At 40.5% G+C, this 27,611-nt stretch overlaps 2 protein-coding genes across 4 annotated transcripts in view; both read right to left on the bottom strand.

The window, feature by feature from the left end:
* Positions 1-5,375, bottom strand: part of mtnr1aa (melatonin receptor 1A a) — a 35,368-nt gene extending 29,993 nt beyond the window's left edge. Inside the window, exon 1 of the mRNA XM_067585056.1 lies at positions 4,850-5,375. Within this exon, the coding sequence (XP_067441157.1) occupies positions 4,850-5,033 (184 nt within the window). The 5' untranslated portion in view covers positions 5,034-5,375. The remainder of the gene's footprint in view (positions 1-4,849) is intronic.
* Positions 5,376-17,849: 12,474 nt separating this feature from the next.
* Positions 17,850-27,611, bottom strand: part of fat1a (FAT atypical cadherin 1a) — a 76,970-nt gene continuing 67,208 nt past the window's right edge. For 2 of the 3 annotated variants that reach the window (XM_067585055.1, XM_067585053.1), the window contains exons 20-29: positions 26,973-27,195; positions 26,754-26,885; positions 26,447-26,604; positions 25,096-25,564; positions 24,330-24,483; positions 23,878-23,988; positions 23,085-23,725; positions 22,049-22,186; positions 20,231-20,266; positions 17,850-19,494 (exon numbers count right to left, since the gene is read on the bottom strand). In XM_067585055.1, coding sequence (XP_067441156.1) covers positions 18,815-19,494; positions 20,231-20,266; positions 22,049-22,186; positions 23,085-23,725; positions 23,878-23,988; positions 24,330-24,483; positions 25,096-25,564; positions 26,447-26,604; positions 26,754-26,885; positions 26,973-27,195 — 2,742 coding nt within the window. In that variant the 3' untranslated portion in view covers positions 17,850-18,814. The remainder of the gene's footprint in view (positions 19,495-20,230; positions 20,267-22,048; positions 22,187-23,084; positions 23,726-23,877; positions 23,989-24,329; positions 24,484-25,095; positions 25,565-26,446; positions 26,605-26,753; positions 26,886-26,972; positions 27,196-27,611) is intronic. The other variant, XM_067585054.1, reaches the window with a different exon arrangement.

The raw sequence follows: 27,611 nt of genomic DNA, 5'->3' as shown, positions 1-27,611 counted from the left end.
TCAATAACTACAGCTTTGAGGCCCAAATGAACTCTAACCTAATACTGTTATGTTTTACAAAAGAGCTGAAACTGCCTTATACACAACAGTTAAACATTAAATACCTCCTTCATACATGATTTATGACATATAAAAAATAGTCTGCTTCAAATATTAAGTTGTGCTTGATACGGTTTTATCAATGGTTACGATTTATTCCTTGTCTCTCATTGAAAAATCCAGAATCTATCAATACACAAATATTATTAATTTCCAGTACTGGTAAATACTGGACACTTCTCTGAAAAGTGCATCCCCAGTATATAAGTTTCCAAATCACACTTGTGTAAGTTGCATATTTAGCCGTGATTAACTTCCAAACTAGTTGTGATATCACAAATCATGCAGTTCATACATACCTTAAACTCAGATTTACACAGATAAACTTTCCTCCTTCAGCAGATAAATATGAAAACAAGTGTTAAACAAACAAGCTCAAACATCCAGGTGAAGTAATAACAACTAAAACACATTTTTCAGCGTAGGGGGTCTTTTTTTTTTACCAACTTAAAGCTACAAAGGCTTTGATCATGATGCAGCAAATGAACCGAAACACCAACATTAATTTTAGGATTAGCAACATAAGAACAACTCAACTTTATGACCACAGTTGGAATGCACTCAAAGCAAACTGTTAGTGAAAGTGTAGCAGTGTGAGCCAAAGAGGGCACATCAGGGTCCACAAAGAGCCTTGTCATCAGAGGTGGGAACACATGATACAGCCACCTGATATTGATACTGCTGGCAGAGGATACATTATGCAGGGTAGCTTAACCATGTCTGCCACCTTTTCACACATGTGTCTTCTCTACATCTAGACTTTACATGCAGAGACAATAGGTCGTAAACACAGACACTCAAGCGGGCTTTGGCGCAGATGGTTCCTGTTTGAAAAGTTTTTAAGAAGAAAAGAATAACGTGGACATGGCCAGGTATTTTGGTTGCAAGTGAAACATTAAAGCAGAGTAAAAAACAATTGAAAGACGGCTTGCCAGATAGTTTCAACTCAGCAAAGAAACCTTAAACTTTTTTTTAATTAAATAACAACAGTAGCTGTGTGTAGGAGGAACGAGTACATTCTTTCTTCCAGCTCTCCTCCAAACTAAGAAACTTGTTCCCTGCTTTAATCATTCTTGTGCAATCTTGATTCAGATACGTGTGGCCCTGATAAAACCTGGTCTAAAGGATTACAGTTTCTCACAAAACAAGTCTTTCATGATGAAAATAAAACAGGATGCTGCAAAATCATCATCTCCTGTATAACATCTACAGAAGGGGATTTGTTTTCTTTTCACAGTCATCTCTTTATTAAGCTCAACAGTGTTGATCCAATTTCTGTTAAGAATCTCCCAACAAAGCCAATGGATATTTAGAAACCTAAAACATTCATTTTAATTGGAGACACACGCAAATACCACTTAAGTCGGCATTAATGCTTCGGAATATTCATTACACTGAAAGCAATAATACTGTAACAGATATTAGAGGAGTAATGAACGTGAACGGTCGGAAACAACATTCTGCCGGCACAAAGCCAAGTCACGCAACGCTGAAAAAGGATCATCAACTCTGTGTCACACCAAAAAACAGACAGCCAGGCTACAATGTGGAGCTTTTTAGTGTATTTTGGAACAGCAGAACTCATTACATTAAGGTATCAGTACACTAAGATTTGTCTTTCTCTGTCACTTCAGACTGGTTCAGTATGTAAATCGGTATTTAAACTTTCTTGCTGTTGAGTTTTCTGTCTTATGAATATTCAGTACAACAAAAACAAACCAAAACAGTGCGGCGCAAACTAGACTTTCAGATTTTTTTACAGACATCTCGCAGAAATGCTATCTTTTATTTTCATTTATAACTCGAGCTGACAGCACATGATAAGTGGAAAAGTGTCATTTTTTTTCCTGTAAAGACTGATGACACCCAACATTGCAGGATCACTATGTTGGATGTCAGGGAATGCTCATATTTTCCACTTTGCCTCTACGCTCTTTTCACAACATGTCAAATCAGTTCATAATCTTCTTTGACACTGAAGATATGAATGGCTCTTGTTAAAACTTGGAGGAGAAGCTGGGAGTCATATCTCACACAGGGCTAACTGGTTTAGTATTCTCTTCTGTTGTTGTCAAAAAACCCTTCAAAACACAATCTGATTTACTGTCCCATGACCTAACGTCACGCTCTAGCCACACAGCTAGCCAAAACGGTCAGGTGTGACAATTTCTTGTTGGTATCTTTTGTATTTTCTTCAGCATGGATTGGAAAATTCCTTTATCTACAACAGAACAGGTACATTTAAGATGATTTACTGGCATGGAGCTGAGCTCACAGCACTGATTCTGTATCCAGCCATGCAGCTCAAACCACTCACCATGTGTTGCTGGCTTCATGCTCACTCGCTCACTTGCCTTTTCGTTCACTGACGGAGCGTTTGGCCATGCAGAGACAGCAGTGCTGCCGCCTGCAATATGTGACCACGACGCTTGCCAGGTCCTCCACTGAGTATATTTCATTACTCATTATTTAGTTGTTTGGACTGCTGTGCAATCTCTAACAACGTTTAGCTCATGCCAAGGAAATTTATAGAGTAGATTCGATCTACTCAACAACAGGAAATTGAATTCTTTGTGGATGGAAAATGTGGCAGTTAAAACCCACTCCTGAAAGTTTAGGTGGGTGCTCAGTCCAGGTCAAATTTGTGGCAGCCTTTAAAACAGTCAACTGTGGCATCAAATTCCCGCAGATAAGGTCTAGTAAAACAAACAGTACCAGCACACCCTTCATCATGACATTCCAGAGTGATGAAAGTATGAATAGAAAAGTTTTTATGTCAATCAATACGTCTGCCGATCTGATTACATTTTGTCAATGGCTATTTGAGCAGAAAATTCTAACAGCCTGAAGTTAGGCACGCACATCTTCAGAACTTGAATGGAAAGTAGCAAATGCACTTCAAAGGCATGAACTCGAGGAACCACGTCACTGGCCTACGTAGACCTCGTTAGAATTCACAGACTGCTTTGCAAGACACGATTCAGCTGAGTTTTTTTTTTTTTTTTCTCCATCAATTCCTTTCGATCCTCAGACGCTGGACTTTTCTTCATGGGGTTTGGTCGGAATTCAGCGTGGCAAAAAGAAAACTGAATTGTCCAATGAGCTGAATAAATAAATGGTAATTCGAGCTGATAATACTCAACCGTATACAACATTAAAGTGTTGAATATGGAGATAATATAAGTTAACTGCATGCTTGATTAAATTCCTTCTGCTGCCGCATTATGACCTCCTTACATGTAATTAGCCATAATTAATGGAACAACTTCAAAGATGCAGTTTCCTAAATTTATCTCTCCTCTTGTCTCATACTTTTGTTTCCCAATTTAACGTGTGATGCCATGACTTACAAAATTGCACAGCAATATTTCCTGCTTCGGTGACAAATTCTATTTCAAGACAGCTCGGCTATAGCTGTGTGCAGCTCTATTGAAACACTCAAACACAGGGCAAACACTGCAGAGATGCATGAATGTTTATTATCAAATGCTGATCATAAAGCAATGGGAGCTTGCAGGAATCTCAGTAAGAGACAATCATATCCTTGGACATCCTGGGTAACACTTAATATTCCTCATAGGGGGCTCCCTGCTCCGGCTCCACATGATGGAAATCTATTCTGACCCTAACATTTCTGCGGTGAGTGAAGTGGTAATGTCAAGAGTGTATTTAGCAAATCACCCTACTACTGCCTCCAAATGATGACAGCCATGATATGTGTAGCTGCCAGTTACTGTGTGCGGACCTGAGCACGACAGGAGCCTCTTGGGTTTTCTCAGCAGCGGTCTGAACGCTCTGACTATTAAATTATGAGCGTTTTACCACCTTCTCTGAGCAAGACAAACACTGCTGTGTCAATCTTGTCCAAACTCGGGGGCGCACAATTTAATCCACAGCCCATATCTTAATTAAATTCACGGTCAAGTAGTGTGTATGAAAACACACACCTACACACACGCACAGGGCACACGTTCCATCATCGACCTGGTAATAATTTTAAAATTCTGTTGTCATTATGATTATTAAATTAAATCTCCTAGCTAGAGTAACATCGATAGTGGAAAAGCCTGGGAAGCATTAGTATAAGCAGTGCCGGGATGAGCGCTAGTGCTTTCCCCATGGCTTCAGACTGTGTCAATAATTGCTATAGTGTTTCTCTTCGCTTTTCTCTCCTCTGAGCCTGCTTAGCTGCCCGCTTACTTGCTGTAGGTCAGTGAAATTATATCCGCTCCGAAAGTAGGCTGTAGCAAGTCGAGGTCGATTCTAACTGTCCATTACAATCAGCCCCTATGATGGAGAATTATTCTGTAACCTTAGAATAAATGTCGGAATAAAAATATTAAGTCCCTGAAGTGATACAAGAGGGAGAAGAATTTAAAAATGACAACAATATTATTGTCCTAATGGGAGATTATGTTATCGGTTGCATTAAATCGGGAACACTGGCTGTATCTTCATGTAGGCTCGGATTTGAAATAACCAGCTCACCGGCAAAGACGGACAAACGTTAAAAATACATAAATAAAATGTTTGGTTTTTTTAATCACTAATGCATAATGATACAACGTCAGTGAAACATAATATGTCATCCTGCAAACGCGCTGTAATCCATTAAAGTCTATTTGAGCAGCATATAAGGGACGCTGTCACTTTTACTATGTGACGAGGGTTTTGTTTTGATTTTTAACGCAGCGGAGTTTAACCACGCGCGCGCCTCTCCGTTGCCACGCGCACTTTGAGTTTCACTCACCTGCGTTTCTGAGCTTCTTGTTCCGATACACGGAGAAGATGACCAAGAGGTTGCCCAGGATGTCAACTACGATTGTGAAGATGAGGAAGCACCCCAAAGTTGTGGTAACCCACGGCGGGCGGTTCAGGACGGTGTCACTCGGGTCTGGCGAGGTGCTGTTCAGGTGAGACCCATTTATAACCATTGTATAGGCTACAGTCGCGGGACTTTCTCAACTGAGCCAAATTCAACGTGCCGTGACTCCTCGTGCGTCCTACAGCCTGGATATCGGAGACGCCGGTGATGGGATACTACAGCCTCCCGCGGCTTTCATCTTCATCCTCTCTCTGCGCGCTCCTTCTTCTCTTTCTTCTTCTTCTTCTTGGACTTTTCCCAGATGCTGTGGATCTGCTCCGGTAGTCTCTCCCACTCTTTCTGGTCGCCCCGGTGTCACTTGTGCACCCTGTGTGCCATTCACTTTGTCTGTACGCATGTGTGACATGAAGCCGCAACTTCAAACCTTCCCAGCATGTGACCAAACATTCCGGAGAGGAGCGGTTTTATTTTGAGGGAGAAATACTGTCGCTTGGTGGCCGAAAAGAGGAAGCGCCCTACTTTCCCCCCCATTTACCGGATGCGTGTTCATTCATGGCTTTGCGGTAGCTCGCTTTGCTGTATTTGAGCAGCCCATTCATTATTATTTTGAAGAATCATTCATGTTTCATCACTTACAAGCAAAAAGCCCACAGTGGTTCCGGGGCTATGAGACAAAGGGAAACTGTATTACTGGGGCCAAAATGAATGATGAGGTATGCTGGTGGTGAACGGTGATTTGTAAATTTCCTAGTTCTGAGTCAATTTTGTGAGTGGTCGAGAGGTCTAAATGCTAAACTTCTGTCCTAATAAGCCACTGAATATTCTTTTTAGATACGATTTAAGAATGAATTTATTCTGTTTAGCATTTAAGGCTTCAGTGAAACCACTGATAATAAAATTGTTTGAGCACCTCCGTCACTGTGGGTCAGATATATAGCTTGAGAATGGATTAAGTTTCTATACAAGCAATGGACCATGTGCTATGGTGAATGATGTTCACAATAAATGGGTCACACCCCCTCCTCTCACACACACAAACACACACACACAGTCGTTTTTCCATCACTTCAGAGGACATTACATTGACTTACATTCATTTCCTGGAGACTTATGCTAACCCTAACCATAACAACCACATGCTTAACCCTAACCCTTACCCTAACTTTAACATAACCCTAAAAGAACATTAACTTTAAACCAAGTCTTCACTCTAAAATTAATTATTTATGTTAAGGGGACTTGCTTTTTGTCCCCATAAGGGAGGCAAGTCCCCACAACATGACTCTGTAAACAGATTTACATCCCCACAACGTAGGAATACTTGGACCACACACACACACACACACACACACGCACACACACACACAGAGAGAGAGAGAGAGAGAGAGAGAGTCATGTTTCCATCACTTCAGAGGACATTACACTGATATATATTCATTTCCTGGAGACTTATAGTACCATTAACCATAACACACTAAATACCTAACCCTAACCTTTCCTCTGACCTTGAAGAACCAGTGTGCAGGATTTAGCGGCACCTAGCGGTGAGGTTGAAGATTGAAACCAACTGAAACCAACACTTAAGGTGGCAGCGAAACTCTTGAAAAACATGAAAGGCCCGCTCTAGAGCCAGTGTTTGGTTTGTCCATTCTGGGCTACCGTAGAAACATGGCGGTGCAACATGGTGGCCTCGGTGGAAGAGGACCCGCTCCCTCTGTAGATATAAAGGGCTCATTCTAAGGTAACAAAAACACAGTGATTCTTAGTGTCAGGTGATTATACACTAATTAAAACATACTTATGCATATTATATTCAATTTCTGCCAAGTCTGTTCCACTAGATGCACTAAATTCTACACACTGCACCTTTAACATAACCCTAAACTTCCCTTATCTTTAAACCAAATCTTCCCTCTAAAATTAATGATTGACATTATGGGGACTTGCTTTTATCCACATAAGGGAGACGAGTCCCCACAACATGAGAAATACCTGGTACACACACACACACATACAGTTTTATAGCCTGTTCGCGGGCTGTCTAAGAGAATGACAGTTTGTCATAATAAAAAGTGAAGTCTCTCATTTAAGGATTTGTTTTGATCTTCAAATCTGAAGATACTGCAAGAGTATCACACATCTGAGAACAGATTGATTTGAAAGGATCCAGCCCACCACCCCTGTTATTATAGGATTTTTTTATAATGATACACAGCAATAGTTCCTGACCTTTTGGGCTTGTAACACCTTAAAATGAAGCATATATTATGTAAGCCAAAAGATGATTATCTGAGTAATTTTTTAAAAGCCTAAAGAAGAAATAACCAGACATTCACAAAAAATAACAAAAAAGAAAGATAAAATAAAGAAATGTCTGAAAGAGTAAATCTAATTTTGTAGGTGTAAACACACAAAATGTATGTATTGTAAATCAATTTTTCATGTGTCTACATTTTGTAAGCATTTAATGCAAAGCACGTTCTAGTTTGTTTAAGTTACTGGCCTGTCATTGACCCTTACTGGGAGACCCATAATCAGACACAGATTACCGCATGGATTATTTAATCCTTTAAGCCAATTTACAATAATCATTATATTTCACCTGCACTATAACAAATAGGATTGTCAATATGTGTTTCTTTTTTCAATGCCGTATTGATTAACCACTCACAGTCTGTGGTAAGTCTTATTGTTCAAGACCCTCATTTCAATAAAGGTTGTCGCTGTGTTGTTGTTGACTGTCACTGAAAAAGAAAAACACTCATTATTCACCCAGACGCCAACAGCTGCTAAACCAAAGCTAGACTTGTTGAGAGCCAAACACGTCATTTATGAAAAGCTCTGACCTATTTGGCTTTATGAAACCAAACCATAAATAAATAAACGGCCAAAAACAAACCAGTGGTAACAATGAATCCTGCAACCATCACAAAATTGACAACTCAGTCTTTTTTTCTGACACTTTAAGGATACTTTGCTCATGTAGTTGTCAGTAGAGCATCTTTGGAATCAAAAGATAATTCAAAAATGCTTTTCTTTCCTTTTCTTGTAGTCGCGCAGTGCTGTTGTGCAGTTGTGCATATTTCATTGATTTGTAAGTGCAGTATAACGCAGTGATCAAGCCTTGATTTTGCTTTTATTCAGATGAGGCTCTGATCTTTTCTTCCTTTCTGTCTCTCAAAAACACAAATATGCCAAAATTATTAGCTGTAATGGTCCTAGTTCTAATTCTTCCTTTATCCGCCATCTCACTGCCTTTCATTGTGTCATTTTAAAATACAAACAGCTCATTATTATAAAATACTTGTGAATTGCATTCACACAAAACATGATCATTAACTCTCCCCTTTCGTCTTGTCTCCCTATTACATTTCAGGTCAGCTTTTTCTTAACGCTCTTCTAACAGACATTGATCAGCACACGCAACGAGCCTGTGTGTGTTTGTGTATGTGTTGGGGGGGACCAGCAGGGACCAATTTTGAATAATCATAGCAGTTTGTGAGACAGTGCAGCAAACATAATGAAGAAACAGTAGAAGGAGACTAGCAGGGAGAAGACTAGAGTGAATCTTTGTGTGTAGTTGTTGATGTTCCATCATTTCCATTTTTACAGATCAGCAGAACAGGTGGAACATTTTGAGCTACTTTATTGGAGCGACAAATACTTTAAAATGCCTGTGAGTCAACATTTATAGTTTGTGGGGAAAGCATTGCTATTTTTACTGGAAAGTAACAGTAGGAGTATTTATGGCTTGTAATATTAAGAGTCAAATGAATCAAACCCAAGTTTCATTTATTAGGTGGAGAAGATATACTGGTTCATTCAAAGTAATGTCGCTAATCTTATAAAACAAACATCAGTGTTAACATAATTTGTGGTTTACACAATTATTTAAAGTGTGAGACAATGTGGAAACATTTTAAGCCTGTTGTGGAGCGTTTCCCATGGCAGCGGTCGACTGACATTTGAGAGGCTGCATCGCTATGAGGTGAGCACTTCTGACTGGAGTATATTGTAGCTCTGTAGCCTACAAACATTGATTCAAGATTTTTTTTCCTCCTTTTCAACAAGCTCACATTCTGTTAATGTCTATCGTTTTGCAACATTCAATATTTGAGAGGAGCCATTGTGCTGTCAAGTTTGTATTCCACTCGGAAAAATTGAAGTTGGTTTACCCATTTTACCAATGTGGACAATTATTTTACACAAATGTTATTTCAACACCTGCTGAATAATCGGCATCTCTTGCACACTCAGTATAATGTTCATCCCATATTATTGAAAGGAGGGGATGTAGCTAACATTAGCTGTCTATCTTTCATGGGTCCAGATATGGCAGCAGGAAAATGACACACTGGGTAGTTCTGTAATCTCAACACTCTGCATATAACACTATCAACTGAATTACGACACAGAGACACAACTTTAAAGATATACTATGCAAGATTTGTCAGTTGGTGTTTGTAAACACACAGCATTCAAAATTGGTCCCTCCTCCCAGGCTCAACAAGCAAGTGAGAGAGAGAGAGAGCAGCAGTGGTCAAGTGAGCTAGAGAGTGAATGAAGAGAGCAAGTTGTGCTGGCGAGAATCAGATAAATAAAACATTATTTTCTGATTGTTTCACGGCAGTTACATTCTAAAACACAAAAAAACGCCCAAACTTCGCACAATCCTGTAGGAACGTGCTGTATTTCCGCATTTGATTTGAATGCAGAGCTCCATCCTGTCCGCTGTGGCCTCTCTGCTCCGTGTGTGTGTAGCTCAGCCCCGCCTTCGGTCAAGCAGACACACAGACCTGCAGCTCTTTATACATCCATGACACAGAGACAGAGAGCAGAGCGGAGCAGAGGAGAAAGACAGAGACAACGATGTAGTCACACCTATGCGCTGTTGTTGGCTGGGGGCTACACACCCACTGCGCAAAGATTGATGCCCAGAAACATCCTGAACGCAGCAAAATAATAAGAAAATATGGGCAGAGGGCAGGTTCTCTGAAGATACATACACCACCACACACTCCTAGTGGGGCATAAGTTATGATTGAGAGGAATTACTTGTGTATGAGTCTATATATTGCTTTTTAGGAAAATCCTGCAAAGTATACCTTAATGAAACATTCCAAAGTATTTCTTCTTGTACAACAGTAGCTGAAAGTCCTGTATCTACCTCATATTCCTTGTTGAAGGCAGTGATTCACTGTTTTCCCACTGAGCCTTTATAATCATCCAGAGCAATGAGACTTTTATCTAATGGATAATTGAAGCGGTTTATAAATCAGTAATTTCAGCGGTAGAGGAGCAAGCATAGAACATGTAACCCAACCCAAGACAAGAAATGAACAGGCATCTGAGAGCTGGAGAGACATATCTGCAGGGAATACTGTGTTTTGTTTTGACTCTCATGCTTTTAGGAAAGCATGCCACAGCTACAAGGGTTTACTTTTATTAAAATGGTCTTAAAAAGTAAACGGAATAATGCTCTTGCACATGGCGCACCTATGAACACTTGATTTGTGCCATTTTGTGTCATTTTCAGTCATCAGAAGAACATCAAAGGTAGAGAGATGAGACAGAAGCACTTTATGTATTTTATGCCACCTTTCAATTTAAAGTGAATTGAACTCAGAGAGAAAGAGAAACAGGAATGTTATCTCCTTAAAAATACCTTCAAAGGAACTTCTTCACTTTCATTTGCCAAATAAAAAAGAAAATTAAAAAGGACAGACAGAGATGGTGGGAAGATGCACAGTGTGGTTTCATGAGCGCAGGATGCCAAACGGAGAACAGGTTCAAGAGAGAGTTTTGTGGGGGAAGGAGGGCAATGAAAAGGGGAAGGGTGAGAGGGGAAAAGGGTGAGTGGGAGAGAAGTGCAGCGTGTGTGGGGGAGGGAAAGGGCAGATGCTCCTGTGATGAGGACAGGAGGGTGCCGAGAGGACCCCCACCACCACACACACACGCACACACACACGCACACACACTCTCCTGTGTCTCTCATTTGAGAGAGCTGTCAGCAAAATGAAGGAGAAGAGACAGAAGTAATGTAATGAGTGCGGTCTCGACACAGCCTCGGCATGTCTCTGCCGCTTCACTGGTCATCACTACATCCCACAGAGAAACAAGAGTGTTTGCTTTTATACGCCGTCGATCCCTCCTCCTCCTCCACTCAGCCGGTTGCCATGACAACAGCGGAGCTCCACCCAGGAAAGAGATGGGTATGCTGGGAGAAAGAGGATTATTGGGGTCAGTGGTCTCTGCGTGTGTCTCTTTCTCTCTCACGCACATGCACACACGTTTTCTCACAGCATATGATTACGCACAAACACATAACAATACAGTAACTGATTATTCTAATGTGAATGGGGCAAGACAATTAGTTTTTTTGTTGTTATTGTTGTTGTTTATTTAGTCCATTGGCCCCCTAGAGAGTTAAACTAAAGAATTAATTTGCCATGGCCTGCTGATGTTTTATGGGCGTGCATTTATGCTGTGTTTTATTTTTATTTTGTTTTGAGGGGGGGGGGGGTTGTTTTCTATGCTTTTCTCTTATACATTTTTCTCTTTTACATCAATGAATAGCTTCTCAGTTCCTTTATAGTGGTACTTCAGTGATTTAGTATTGTTTTTTCATAAAATTGGGGGACTTAAGAGACAGATTAAATATAGAATTGTCAAAATTGAAGCTGCTTAAAATCAGGATCAGTATATTTATGAATGCAGATGGATATTATTGATGTTTATGTATTTTCTATGGGGGTTCTGCAAATGATGAGTTTACATATGTACATATATGCATTTTCTTATTGTTAGTGTGTTAATTAGTGTGGCAATAACAGAATGTGATACATTTCTTTTTATGACTTAATTTTTCACACTACTACTTACTATTATTTGTCTTTTAATAATGTTGTTTTGATGATTTGTATCAGCTGGTTGTGTTATGAAGACACAGGAAGGACCCAAAGGCAGGACACGGAGAGGGATGTGTGGTAAAAAAAAAAAGAGTTTTTATGGGTGGGGTGGGGGGGGCTCTGGATGAGAGGCTGATGGCAGGGAATGGGCTGACAGCAGGGTTGGATGAAGGTAATGAAGGAGTGTGGCTAGCGTGAGTGGGAGGATGCAGGCAGGATATCTTGGAGGCTTGGAAGCTACTGACAGGCAGGAGGACAGGCAGGGAAGTAATGATCCTGGGACACAAGAGAAACAAGTTAACATGCGAGACACGAGGAAACTGAACCACTAGGAATATAAAATAAGTTGGCCTTGAATTGTAGCTACCACCGCGGTTGAAACGACAACCTGGGGAAGAGTGGGTGAATAGCCAGGCTAGATATAGTGTAAGCTGATGAACTGATGAGAGGCAGGTGAGCAGACTGGGAGAGGTGATGAGTGATGATTGCAGACAGGTGTGCAGGATGAGCAGAGCCGGTGTTACACTTAATTTGGTGAACCATCAGATTCTGAGACTTGCACTGTTGGAAATACTCAGATCCTTCACTTACGTAAAAGTATCTGATATATTAAACAACAATGCATAAGAGGCATTTTATTATATCACTCACAGCCTGATTTTCTGTAAAAATTAGTACTTTTACTTCAGTACTTTAAGTAAATTTAGCTGATAATACTTCTATACTTAAGTATGATTGGATTTTTACTTGAAATTAAGTATTTTTACATTGTGGTACTGATAGGCTACTTTTACTTAAGTAAAGGATCTGAGTACGTCTTCCAATCCTGCAGGTCACAGAATCTGATGGGTCATCAAATACGGTGTAACACCGGCAGCCAGGAGGACGACGAAGGGGAGCCGCGCCAACACACACACAAACAAAACATAAACACGGAGAGAGACAGACAGAGGAGCACTGGGAACACAGAGAAGGGGAAACACCGGGGAATCTTCTGGTACTGTAACAGGTTGTTAATCACTGGCAGGTCCCTGACTGCTGCGTAATGGTGGTCACACCCACATATGTCTCAGAAATGCTGAGGAAAGCACGGAGCTGAAACACGTCCGTTTCCTTCTGCTGCTGTGCATTATTAAAAGTGTTCCATACTTATTTGTGCTGATGACTTCATTTGATATTTTTGTGCCTTTTAGGTCGGCACCGTTTATACTCTGAAGACATTTGACTTGAGCACGCCGGTTCTCTTGTTTGAATCCAATATTTCCCTTAATGCAACTGGATAATGTCTTTCTTCCTGTCTTGTAAATGCCCATATCTTTCAAACTCTACACCTCCAGATTGCACACAAGTTTTCTGTTAAAAAAAAAATGTATTCACCAACAATGTTTTTCAATATTTTTCAATGGAAAGTATATATAGCGATGCCACAGTTATTCTAATTTATATACAATATTGCTGCTGTCCTGTCAAATCTTCAAAATTAATCAAATCATTCAAACGTTTAAAGCGTTTGCATAAAATGAAGTCAAACTAAGCTCAACTGACTCTAATTTAGCTTCATAATTACCTATTAATATTTTCATGTACTTTTGTAAGTAAGTGCCCCAATCAAACAATATGATTGGTCATTATAATTATTGGTCAGCTCATTCTTTTTTGTTTCTGTCTGGCTGATGACTTGCCGCTGCTCTCCTTCAACTCTTAACATACTGTAGATCAAACCAGAGCACCCCTGCGAGAAATGATTGTGTATGAGTCTTCAAGGAGAGCTGATGATTTGCCACAAGGCTCTTTTTTTGAAAAAGAAAAGTCAGTAAACAACTCTTAAAAGTCACCAAACTATATATATATATAGTTATTTTTTCAGCAGAAATATAGAAAAATATAGAAACACTCCACACAAAAATGGTTGTTTGGTTACGCCATTAAAAACAAACACAGCACCTCTAAATCATCTCCTCCACTATCAAACATCATCAAGACCTCTCATGCAGCTCAAATTGACATGGCAGCCATCTCCGCCTCGCTCTCAGTTTTAACACCCGCTGCTCTTGTTGTGACCAGATCACCTCAACAAGTGTCTTTATTTTCCCATACTCAGGGTTCCCCCTTGTCTGCATTGTCTGTGGAGAATACTGTTTGGTGCAAATACTACAGCTGAGGTGGGTTAATGGTTAATAACAGCTGTGTGTCTCTTTGTGTAGGTTAGTCATTTCTGGGACTGAAGTGGGCTCTCAACATAATTTCACATGAATGACTGAGCAGATTTTCAGGCCCAGGAGGTTGATTTTTTCCTCCACACATTTAGTACTGTGTAGACTGTGTTTAATCAACATGCTGGCCTCTCACTTTCTCCTTTCTTCTTCTCTCTTTGGTTGTCTCAGACACCTCTGTTTGATTTGACTTGATATTTGAGGTGTTTGATATTTGCATACTGTACAAAGAACCATGGCTTGCATTTATAAAAGGTCTTATGCACACACTCTGTGCAAACAACCATTCTGAGCTTGAGGTATGGTTGGTAAAAAGCTAATCTTGCTGTCAAAAACTCTGACTTACTGTTTCAGACCCTTTTTTCCCCCGATAAGGTATATATTTTTAATTTCACAAATGTGGTTATTTGGCTTTAAGGGCAGAAGAGAAAGTATTATCAGACTCAGGCAGACAAGAGCTGTGTGGGTGAAACCATGCATGACTTTCAGTTTACATCATGTAATCACTGCGTGACTTTTCATACCAACTGATCAACCAACTGTGCATTGGCTGATTTAGCTGATTTGTGTTCCTTCATTCAGCCAGAAGGAACAACTGAGTGAAATCATTTGATGAGACTGCTTGTGTCTCTCACTGGGTTGCTCTGCTCATTTTCGTCTCTCAGAATCACGCAGTCTTCTTTTGGTTGAGTTTGGTTTGGTCATGAGTTGTCATATACAGACATCTTGTGGTTGTCATGTTGTACTGCACCCTGACAGCCTCCCGAGTGAAAGCTAATAACCACAACCCTTGAAGCAGAACCCCTCCGGTTTCCACAGAACTGTGCTCTTGATTCCATAATATGAATAATGCATTAATAGGTCTGAAAATCTTAATTTATTTAATGGAAAAAAAAACACCTGATGCCATTTCCAGAGTTAATTTGATCCATCAAGCATGAGATTAAGGAACACATGAGTGGTTGCAAAGTGGTTCAATTAACAACCACTGCTTGAGTTTGGAATATATACATTTCTCTCCGAATATACCACAAAGACTGCGGAGCTGTTTAACTCAACACTTGAAACCTGAGGGTTGATTCTGAAAATATATTCTTTTCTCCTGCAATCCAGCTGAGAACAAATAGTCCACTCTCGCACTGAAAATAATGGTCTTACTGTAGCAGCAGACTCCTCTCAGGGTGAAAAATATAAAGTAGAAAGGCATCGGTAGAGCCTGCATCTAATTGCTTGAAAAACGAGGAACATCTTCATCATCGTTCTTATACTTGGAGATGCAGCAAAGCATGGCAACAGTGTTCTGCTTTTAAAACTTAACAGAAAGCAACAACACGACCAAGATCCTAAAGTAAAGGTATTTTATAAGCTGTAAGTTATGGTTTTATGGTTAATAAATAATTTATTAATGCTTCATAGATCACTAATGAACGATTAATAAGGACAACTGAAGGGTTACCGGGCTGTGAAAAATCTATTTGGCTGGTGTATATCCTCCTCCAGCATGACTTACTTTGTATTTTATCAGCAGCTCTTTAATTCATTATGGAGACCCAAATGTATGAATAAGAAGTTACTTGAATTTATAACTGCAGACTCAACAGATAATTAGAAAATGAGAAATCCATCACCTTTTTTTAAATGAATTACTGACATTTATAACTGTGGACTGATTATATTATAATAATGTATAAAGTGAGTAAGTTATTAAGAAAGGAAAGTAAGTTCCTAACTTTATAATCAGCCATCAGATCTGAAGTTAGAAATGTTGCAAGGTGTTATTCTTCTACAATTATCCATCTGATCTGTAATTCTTGTGTAAGGTTGTTAAAGCCTGGATGTGCCCCTCCTGAGCAGTGTTTATGTGATTGTAGTTTAATCATGTAATAATTATATACACACTGACTTTAATAAATGGATTTTGGTGTTTATAGTCTATATTATATAGTGGCTTTAATACACAGATCTTATAGTCTGTGGCTCTCTTCCTGAAATAAACGGCTGAACGGCTCATTAGAGGGGTGTTTGTGTTGAGAAGACCAGGCAAGTTGCGCTGCACAAGGAAATACACCAGCAAAATGAGTTCATACATAAATGTATTAACCATTATTAAAGCCATTAGTTACACAATGCACTGTTTATGTGCAATTTTGTACATAATGTTTGAAAGTATATAGTAGAATATTATAATTTATGTTTTTCATTTGGGTTTATTATGTGTTACCAGAAGATGCATGTTATATTTTTTGATGTTTCGTAAAATCCCATGTGTGATGGGCCAAATATTCAACATATTTGACAGAAATAAACACTAAATCACTCTAAACACTTTGTAAATTATGCCTTTGTAGAAAGTGTTTCTGTGATTGTATATGCATCCCTGTGGTACAGTATGACGCACTGCTCTCATACAGACAGCCAGTTATATTGGTGATATGATAGGAATAATTAGAGGGAGGCTGAGGGTAGATATATCTTGACAGTGCTCAGCCCATAACATCAGTTGGGGAGTGACTCTACTGTCCTGACTGAAGGTCAAAAGGTCATTCTTCCACTGCAGAGCCCGGGAGGAAAAACAGTCAATCCTGTGTGGAGCCATGAACAGGTCAGCGCAGTGAAGAGAGTCAAACAGTGAGAAAACACACATACAGACTGTAGTGGTGGACCAGGCCTGGAGGTACAGTATCAGGGTCATGTTAGTTTATCAGCCTCATGTGAGACAACCGGGGTTTATTGATACAAGCAGCCGCAGGGACTCAGAGGAGGGAGGTGATATAAAGCTGTCAGACTTTAAGGAGTCTTCAAACAAGAAGTGATGGAGAGTTGTGGATGAGTTCAGAAGTTCATGATTTTAACTCCTTCAGATCCAGTTTTCTCTTTTTTGTTTTATCTTGAGTAATTGAAGATTTTTAACCATCTTATTCCACACTGCTTTACACAATCAAACCTATTCTGTATCAGCTTTCTCTGACTCTTCAATGAAGCTGAATGATGTTTCAAACCCAAGACTCCATATATTTTATTACCGCACCATTCCATCAAATGGAAATGTGGAAACTTTGGGATCTCTACAAGAGTTTCAGATATTTTGAGGATCTGAACAGTGTTTGGCTGCACAGTATGAATAGGCACCAGCAGGCCACTCATTATTAAAGCTTAGTGATGTTTGTTGCTTTGATTAAGGTAATTAAAATGTCATTGTAAGAATTTAAACTTAAAGTAAACATTTAAACTCTATATGTGTTTTGAAACTGCTGTGTATTGTAGTTAACACTGAAAAATGACACAATTTGTCTTTCATCAAAAATTTAATACTTGATTATAGAGCTGCAGCTAATAATTATTTTCATTATTGATTAGTCTGCCAACAATTTTCTCTTATACTCAATTAATCATTCAATCTATGAAATGCCAGATATTTTATAAATTGTTGGTATATAAAACAGAACAAAATGCCCATCACAGTTACCCTGAACACAAGTTGATGTAAACCACCAATGTAAAACTCAAATTAGTTCAGTTTACTATTAAGAAAAGATTAAGAAAATTTTCTAAATTTTTTAAAATTTTCTGACAGTTGACTAGATTAATCTACTTTCAGATCTACTTTATTGTTGCATGTGTAGTGAAACAGTATGTTTGCTTCAGCCGTTCAATATGACTCCAAATGTAAATCACTAACTTAATGTCTTTTGCACAAAAAATACCAGCCATAGACATCTTTGCTAGTCCACTTTAAAATAACTGTTACTACAACTGGATTACATTTCCGAAAACGGTTTGAAATAAACACACAGACAGCAGAAATATTTTTTAGGAATAATTTATTGCCAGTAGGAAAGCGTGAGCTTGTGGCAGTATTCAATAAAAACCTTAACAAGACCATAGCATTGCTCACACACACATAGACACCTGAAAAATGTGTCCATGGATAACTCTGCACTATAAATATATTGGGTCCCATTTTCTTGGTGGAAAAATAAAGAGGTTCCAAAGTCAAAATTTACAAACAAACAAATAAAAAAAACAACAACACAGGAATATGCAGTCGTTCATTGAAGACCCTTTTTGAAATGAGCAGGAGACAATAAACTTTTACGAGTACACTGTGTTCAGAAAAGCCACGCTCTTCTCTCTCTATTTTTAACGTTTCTTTTTTTTGGTGAATGTAAGCACAGTAAGGCTGATAATGTCACACCATTTAACTCTTTTTGTTGAAAATAAAAGCATAGAATATCTACAAAACCTAGTAAACTTTGAAATCAAAACTGTACATTTAAATTTACATTGAAAATGAGGACTTGTATAAAAACATTTTGCTTGATTTTATTTATAGAAACAAAGATGTTGTCGTGAAATACTCATTTTTTTTCTCCATGATGTTTTTTCTTGTACATTGAAATGTTGATCCTTCCGACGATTCACTTCCTGTGTATGATGACAATTACTTAAAGCAATGGCACCGCCAACTCAAAGGGGCAGGAGTTGGACTGAGCAGAGTGTAAAGATGCTACAGAGTTTCTTCTATAGCTTCTTGACATCTTCTCAGCTGAATGGCCTTCACAACCAGTCTCAACAACCCCTGTGTTTTGACTCAATTCATTGTGTTTTGATGTGTGTGTGTGTTTGTGTGTGTGTGTGTGTGTGTGTGTGTGTGTGTTTTGTGTGGTGTTTTGTGTGTACACGTACTGTGCGTATTTCATGTGGGTGGTGTGTGAAGGGCTAACATAAGGTGTAGCTGTGGGTTCAGGCACTTTTGTTTGGATCCAGTGTCAGACTTCAGTGTGCTGTTGGGAGTCCAGCGCCGGGATGGCCAGACGCTCAAAGTGGCCCTCATCGCCGCTCTCGTAGTCGCTTATCATCACCTCGGACTCCTCGCAGCACGCCGACATGTCCGAGCAAGAGGCTGTGGACGTGTACAGAGACAAGGACATGTTGTCCAAAGCTGAGGAGTCAAATTCCCGACTACAACCTAAAGGGTAGCCCCCTCTGTAGCCACTGGTGCCCATGGTGGAAGCCGGGGTGGTGTTGGCAGAGGTGGAAGTGGCACCTTGGCCCTCGGTATCGCCCCCGTCGCTTGGGTAGGAGTGTTGCGGCAGGTACTGGTTAAGGCTGTAGAGCTGGGGAAGGGCCGGGCGCTGGCGGACCCCGCCCGGGCTGCCTGGACTGGCCGCAGCCGGGTCCAAGTCTCTGCCCGGGGGCCGCAGTGTGTCGCAGCGGTCGCCGTACTCTGGCAAAGGTGGTGGTGGCAGGTCGTCGTTGGCGGGGAAGTCCTCTGGCGGCGGAGGGAAGTCGCTCTCAATGTCAAAGCCGCCGGGATAGTAGTCGGTGTCGATGGCACTCGGGTCACTGTACAAAGGGGCGGGCGACTCCACAACCTCATACTGTGGAAACTCCTGGATTCCAGGAAGTTGAACACTTGGCATCCAATCAGATGTGTCCCAGTGATATCCTGTCAGATAAGGAAAAAACCCAAAGCAGAAACACATACATTAGTGTTCTGTACCACAGCTCAGTGCATCAAAAACAATTCACAAAATCTTGTTAATGTTAAGAACCCACACCATGCAACAATAACACAGTACACACCAACACAATGAGTTGATCATTAATAAACACTTAAATTCACACCACTTTGTGAGAGTGACTTCTCAACACACTGCACACACATTCACAAACGTAAAGTGGAGCTGTCCTTCCTAACAACACTTCACCAAACAAATCATACTTAAAAATATGGAATTTCATTCATAAATATCCCACATTTAAAAAGATTAACTGTTGACCATGTGACAAACTCTTAGCAGTAGTTACACACACACACACACACACACACACACAATGACTGAGAATATTTCCAGTTAGTAACTGAGCGAAACCTTTGATCATATAATGCTCAGATTAAAATTTTCTCCAATGTCGTCACAACATCAAAGCCATGCATGGGAATGTTTTTGGGGTGATAAATAGTCTTACACAGGCAGACAGAACACCTTATAAGGCCACTGATGCATAAAGTGCTCAGTGTCACACCAGCTTTGCCTTACACAGGGGTTTAACACTCCTCTCATTAGCTTTGGGTTAGTGGTTAAGACGAGTTAGGGGTTGGGAGTTTGGGGTGGGGGAAGGGGGGGGGGGTGACACCAGTGAACGTCAGGCTGCAGGCAAACAAAGATGAAAAAAGTCACCTCTTGGGTTCTTGAGATCATGAGCCAAAAAAGACTCTTTACATGAGGCAAGAAGGAGGAGAAAGAGAGAAAGAACAAGTCACGTTAAAACCTGAGAGGAAAGGAACAATTGGCTGAGAACATGAATGAAATGTGGATAATGAAACACTGAACGACAAAATAATGATGAAGAGAGCGACAGGTTAATAAATGCACAACAGGTTTGCCATTTTCTTAAACAGACTTCTTGAGGTGTGCAATCAGAAGTTGGCAAAGATCAATACTGAGACTCGAAGGCAAGACTTTGTGTCTGCTTTTTAATTTCGTATTTGCACGTCTTTTTAATTAGCGGCTGAATCTAAAATGGAACACGTCAGGGTTTGATGAGGTTTGTCAGTGTAAGATAATGGCAGCTCTGCAACCTACACTTCACATCCCAACACCAAGGACAAAACTACTGGCAAATGGAAGCAATTAAACAGTACCTTCTCCTTCCACCGTGTCAACAACAGAGTTGACAAGGTGGATTACAGTCACTATGGAGGCTTGTGAGAGGTAGGGGGAGAGGGGGTGGTGGGTGGAACAGATCTAGCATTAGTACAAATGCTTTTATAATTTAAAAAGAAAAAAAAAACACATATGGAGTGCATGATGGTGGTGACTGATGCCAACACAAGGGAAACTTCCCACAAACGTTGCCGTCTTTGTTGCTGGACACACTTTTTTTTTCCCTTTTCAGTGCTGACATTGAATGGGTTTTTCATGACTGGGCACAAGACAATGGTGGAAGGCCACACAGTGGGAGGGAGGGTCTGGTTTTGTTTGTGCAAGATAACAACAACAACAACAACATACTGAGATGCTACGGGGTACCACTGACAGTACAGATGGAAGAATCAGTGAAATTCCCCGGAGATATAAATGCATTTCCGACCCTAACACAGAGAGAGACCTGCGTACGGTGAGAAGACAAACTGAAACACCTGTTTACAAAATGTTCAATTTCTAATTTAATTTAGGGTTCATTGTCATTTTTAGGGTAGAAATGAAGGTTTTGATGACTTATGAGCAGCACAATCCCCAAAATGATATCCCAGTAATGACTATGACATGAAAAAGGGATGAGAGAACATAATGCTGTATACCCTTGTGATATGTTCCTTGATGTTTGCTTTAAACATCCGTTTGTTGCTACATTTCGAAGAAAAAGAAGACAGACAAAAAAGAAAAAGGCATGCTTATAAATAAACAAAAACAAAAATGCAGATGTCTGCTAAAGTCAATGAACTTGTGAGTGATTTTAAAACACAACCTAATTGCTGTCTGAGTAAGTCATCAATCTCCATCTAAACTGAGAGTCGACAGAATGGAAAACAGGGTCAGAATGCTTTTTTTGTATATAATCCCGGGAGAATTACACACTACAAATTGTTGTGATTGCTTCCGTCTGCACCGGTAGTGACTGAGGACTTACAGGCTGGACCCCCTATTTAAAACCTTGTTCTGGATCTGTGGACTGATTTGATCCATATGGGAGCTGAAGCCCCGCAGCAAAAAGAAAGAGAAAATAAGACGTGACCCAGAGACAACATTGGGCCATCCATTCTGAGCATGCAAAGAGAGTGTGTTAGCATAAAAATCAACAAGGCTCTACAAGACAGGTAACTGTTGCAAAACCCTGCAGGCTGATCACGCAAAAGAAGAAACAATGATTCATCACAAGTGCAAAATTACATCTGATATGTTAGACAATACCGCATTTCTTTAACTGTACTGTATTATTAGTATTTCTCTCATGACATAAGAGGGATAAATTGAACATGCTACATAGCAGCATACCGTTATCATCACAGGACTCTGACTGGAAGGAGCTGAGGGACTGGACCTCAGACATGCTGCCCCTGGTGTTGTAGGGGTGACAGGCGCTGTCCTCTACAGGCTTCTTGGTCATGCACGGGTCCAAGTCCACCACTTTAGCTGAAGAAAAAACACAGACTTATTTTAGTGTATAAACACATGGATGACATATAAAAGGTCCCGTCTAGGGCTCGGCGATATGATGACGTGACAGAAGTTGTTGCTTTTTCCCTTTGATTGGGTTTTTCTATATTAAAATTGCTGAAATATAGCACAACATGAATATTTATCCTCAAAATCACATAACATAAGCAAATGTTTGTTCACTGAATGGTGCCTCACAGTTATGCATCAGAGAAATCTGATGCATGAAAACAAAACAATTTTCATGGAATTTTTGTAACTCAGAAAAAGGGACCATAATTTCCTTATAACTTCATAGCAAGTTTCCTGGAAAGAATTACATAATTTGGTACTAATTATAGAGAAAATAGAGTCAAAGTTCTGTTATTTCAGTTAGTGTATATTTATAGTTTATGGCAGCTATTGATTTCCATGGGAATTTCCCTGAAAGAACTGTTCCATTTAAACCTTAGTTAATATTAATTTAATTGTCCGCATGTTGAATTGTATGCTTTCCTTTAAAAGTATTTCATATTTTGCCTGTTCAGCTGACCTGCTGCGCACTGACTAAAAAAGTCTCTAAGTTATGCTTGTAATTAATTAACTGAAAGTGCACTGATAATCTCTTTTTTCCCTTTGAATAGCATGAAATTACCTTGTTTTTCAGGAAACCTCCGAGGAAATTATTAGGAAATCATGGAACCATAAAATAAACTGGTGCACAAAATTTCATAAAACGTCATCATGGTAAGATTCCACTGAATGATCCAGACCTAGTCCAGCATATTTTCATGACTACATGGTCTCAGAAACCCTGACAGGAGTATGGAACTGTTTGTCTCTGAGGCCACTCAAACTAAACAACGGTAGTAATTTGGAAGTCAGTGCAACTTACCATCATAATCATAGTCCCAGTTTGGCTTCTGGATGGAGTCACTGTCTGAGACTGAGTTGGAAGGAGGGGGTGGGGGGAGATTCGGTGCTACGCTGCACACAGCCACGGTCTTGCGGTGTCCGTGCACAGAGTCTGGGTTGAAGGTGCTGAACTCCGGATGCTCCGGGATGGCTGAGCCCTCAAATGAATTCCTGTCCAGGTTGTTTCTTGAGTCGCTTGGAATGCTGGGAGTGTAGGAGATGGGCCGCACGGGGACCTGAGGGGGGATGTCTGAGTAGATGTTTTTGTTGAGTTTGGCATCAAAGTAAGGTCTCTGGAGGAAGGAGTGAGGCACGTTTGAACCTCCAGGGTGTTTGTCGTCATCGTTCTTCGACTTTCTGCGACATGCCTTCTTGCGGATGATGATAAAGAGGAGCACCAGGATGAAGATGCTGGACACAAAGACAACGATGCCAATCACCTCCTCCAGGCCGATGTTCCAGGAAGTGGAGATGAATTCATTACGGACCTCGGCACGGAGCTCACACATCTGTCCGCTGAAGCCCAGCGAGCAGTTACACTTGTAAGATCCGTATGTATTCTGGCACTGGCCTCCGTTGGCACAGGGGTTCTTGATGCACTCATCGACATCACTCAGGCACCTGGACAGTACATGGGAATTTAGTGAGGTGTGTTGGAGGGTGAAATGATGTATATTACAAACTGCTGCTGCAGGAAATCAGACTTGTCAAGTTGGTGATATTGAATAATTCAGTGAGTTGAGTGCATGAATTTGAACTCAAAGCTGACATACCTGTCTCCCTGGAAGCCTGCTTCACACTCACATACTGGACCATCAAGACTGTCAATACACTTCCCACTGTTCTTACAGGGGTTGTCTCTGCAGTATGGTCCCAACTGGCACCTGAGTTCAAAACAAGTTTATGTGAACAAGCCAAATAAAAATACAAATCCAACTGCTGACTCCATTGCTTAACTGTTTTTCTTCACATGTAAAAGATTTTTATTTTGTGGTGAATTAGTGACGATTACATGTTGCTACAGGATATGCTACTATTCAACATTAAATGTTACTACTATTAACTTCAGTATCAAAATTACATTGATGTTATAAATCATATTCAGAATTTTGTTCTTGTATCGCTTCATCACATCATTATCATCACACACACACACACACACACACACACAGACATGCTTCGTGTGTGAATGTCGACTTTTTCTATCCATGATGAAGTTAAATACCTTTGTCCTGAGTACTGCCCTCTGCACTGGCAATAGAAGTCATCTGCGCGAGGTACACAGGTGCCCCCGTACAGGCAAGGGTTGGAGGCACAAGGGCTTATACCAATCTCACAGTGCGTGCCCATGAAAGAGGCAGGACACTTACAGAAGTAGCCTGTGAAATACACAGAAAAGGCATATGAAGAGGCTAGTTGCACAAGGACAGAAGAAATTATGGCTAACTTTAATGGTTCACTTGCTAAATTGTGGTAAACAACAACAACATAGTCATTATATGCTCAGAACACTGTTACTAAGCTGAAGTGACTGAAACATAACACATCCAGCAGATGTTTCATAAAAAAGCATCCAGGGATGGCAAGAGGTTATACCACCTGAACTGCTGGCAGGTTTTTAATGTGAAACAGATGCAGAAGTGTCGAATTTGCATTAGCAGCAAATTAACACAACACGGGAACAGATCAGGTAATACTGAGAGTTCTTACAAAATTATGATAAAGTATACACATGAAGCAGGGGTAATAGAAAAATATAATCTTTTCATTCATAGTCTTGAATAAAAGCCTGGTTCACCTCTTCAGTTGAGGTAAATTTAAGATTTTATGCTACTTCTGGTTGCAAGTAACAGAGAAGAAGCTAAAATTCCTCTAAATCCCCCCCAGACCTAAAAAAGTACAGTATACAAAAGATATAAAACTGGAATTTCATATTAAGCAGCTTTAGTAGGAATGAGTGAGTGCAATGAGCTGAGCAGGACATTATGTACCTCCATTAGGCAGGGAAGTGCAGACCCCTCCGTTGATGCAAGGGTTGCTTGAACAACTCTCAGCAGGTGCGAGTGCACAGCCTGGAGCAACGTCCACGATGTCCTCCAACACAGCGTGGGCCCGGTGAGCTTTGGTGTTCAGAGGCAGCTCTTGGCCATTCAGGGTGATTGCTTCCATGCAGCCGCGGAGCCCGTTGGTGACAGGCAGGCTCCGTCCGTGGCGAGCGGAGGCGTGCTGACGTACGTGACCACCGAAGTAAATACTGTTGTCGAGGTTGAGGGTACGCAGAGTGCCCGGCGCTGTGCCTGAGGCGGCGTGCACCCGGTCCAGCACCAGCTTAGCGTAGTTGCCGTCCACCTCCAGCGAGACGGTGTGCCACTCCCCGTCGTTAACCTGAGCGCTGTGGACTGACACGAGGCCAGGGCCGCTGCCACAGTCGAACTTGTACTGCAGACGGCCGTTCACAATCTATTACAGAGACATAAAACAAGACATCAGGACATGATAAACATACATAAGTGAGTTTTCTGTTACATGAGTGTATATTAGACATCAGCAGGCAATTCATCTCATCAGTTCTGCTCCTTGTTTCCCTTCTTGATTAACGCTCCACGAGATTAAAACTCGGGCAGAGAAATCTTTATCAGATTTTCAAGTCGCTGTTATAAATCAATGTCTGACGGTGTCATAAATCATTCCCTATCAGAAAAATAAAGTGTGCATCCATTTATTGGTTTACCATGAAATAATTTTGACTCTTATCTTGATAAAGAGGATATCAATTATTTAAATACAAATACTGGCTTTATAAGAAAATCACAACAATATAACTTCTCTTTATTTCCTTAAATTAAACACACAACCATAAGGAGATATTAAAAGCCTTACATTGCAGTCTGATAAACAATAACGGCCTTTGAGCCAGCAAGGTTTTAGTCTTAAGCATGGCATGCAGACGGCTATTCCAGACAGACTCTAAAAGGAATGTGTGGAAAACTGCTTTCTGTTCCCCTCCCAGTACTAAAATAGCTCTTGTGTGTGATTTTTTTCAACCCACCACCACATTCCCATAGTCCCTCGTGTTCAAAATGGCTTTTTGAACCCTTCAGCGTAGTTGGTTGGATGTTCTCATGGGTGGGCGGGTCAGTTGTGTGTTTATTAAGCCCTTCTGATATGGAAATGTTGGGTAGTAATACAAAGACGGGCTAAGAAATGCAGAGGGACACTCAATCTAGACCTAATTATGATAAGCATGGTTATCATCCCTGTTCTAAAGAAGATGAAGGAAGCAATGTACTGTTATGGCTGATTAATAAAGCCGGACAAATACACAGATACACACAAACACACCTCGAGGATGCTGTAGTCTGTTCCTTTAGCATACATGACAGTAGCGTGGCTGGAGAAGGTCCTGAGCCTCAGAGACAACTTCATCAACTCCTTGTTCTCATTTTCCATCAGATGGTATTTCACATAACCGCTGCCGCTGAACGTGAGCGAGTGGCCATCTGACATGAAGTAACAAACATGTATTCAGAAAAGCAAGGACAAAACATTCACCTTCATCTTTACATTATCTTAATCAGAGGAAGTTAGACAACAAAGGGTGGAGGGGAAAGATATCTAGGAACACAGATAAAGAAGTAGGTGTTCTTACCGGAACATTTGCCCTTTTTGCCCTCTGGACACACACAACTGTAAACAGTATCTCGAGGATCTGCCACACACTCCATACCCTCTGGACAGGGGTTGTTCTCACACAGGTTGTTCAACACGGGACATCTGCCACCTAGGTGCAAACGTACTTCCAGTCAGGACAGGAGTTTCTAACAAGCAACAAATGTGTAAGTGTGTGTATGAGGTGTAGACAGTCTACCTTCGCACTGGCAGGTTGCAGTTCTCTGGTGCCGCGGGGTGACGAAGCTGAGGCGAGCCGTGCTGTAGGTTGACATAGATGTCTTATCCAGGGAGATGACCTCGTCACAGAAGTGTAACGGGCAGTCCAGCCCCGCGCACAGCTTCTGCACCACCCGCAAGATGCGGACCCCCGTCATCTCCTCGATCACAGCGGCAGACGAGTTAAGCTTACGGAAGACAACCTGAAGATTGAAATATGAATGTCAAAAGACTTAATAAAAGGGATCAGTGCTTCCAATTAATGAATAAGAAGATTGGAAGAAATATGAGAATAATTATTGGTCGGACAAAACGATCTGCTTGGAGACGTGAACTTGGGCTCTGTATTGGAATTGTATTGGGCTTTTGTCATTGTTTTATGATTAACTAAAATCATATTAATTGATAATGGAAATATTTGTTAGTTGAAAACCTAAAGGGGACTAATAATTATAAGTAAAACATTTGTTTTTTTTACTAGGGCTGCAACTAACGATTAATCTGCTGATTATTTTCTCGATCAATTGTCTATAAAATGTCAGAAAATACTAAAAATGCTTGTTAAATTTTCCCACAGCCCCTTGTTTTGTCTGACCAACAGTCCAAAACCCAAAGATAG

Source organism: Thunnus thynnus, chromosome 3 (genome assembly GCF_963924715.1).
Source record: "Thunnus thynnus chromosome 3, fThuThy2.1, whole genome shotgun sequence".
NCBI lineage: Eukaryota > Metazoa > Chordata > Actinopteri > Scombriformes > Scombridae > Thunnus > Thunnus thynnus.
This window is presented reverse-complemented; position numbering and strand designations above follow the sequence as displayed.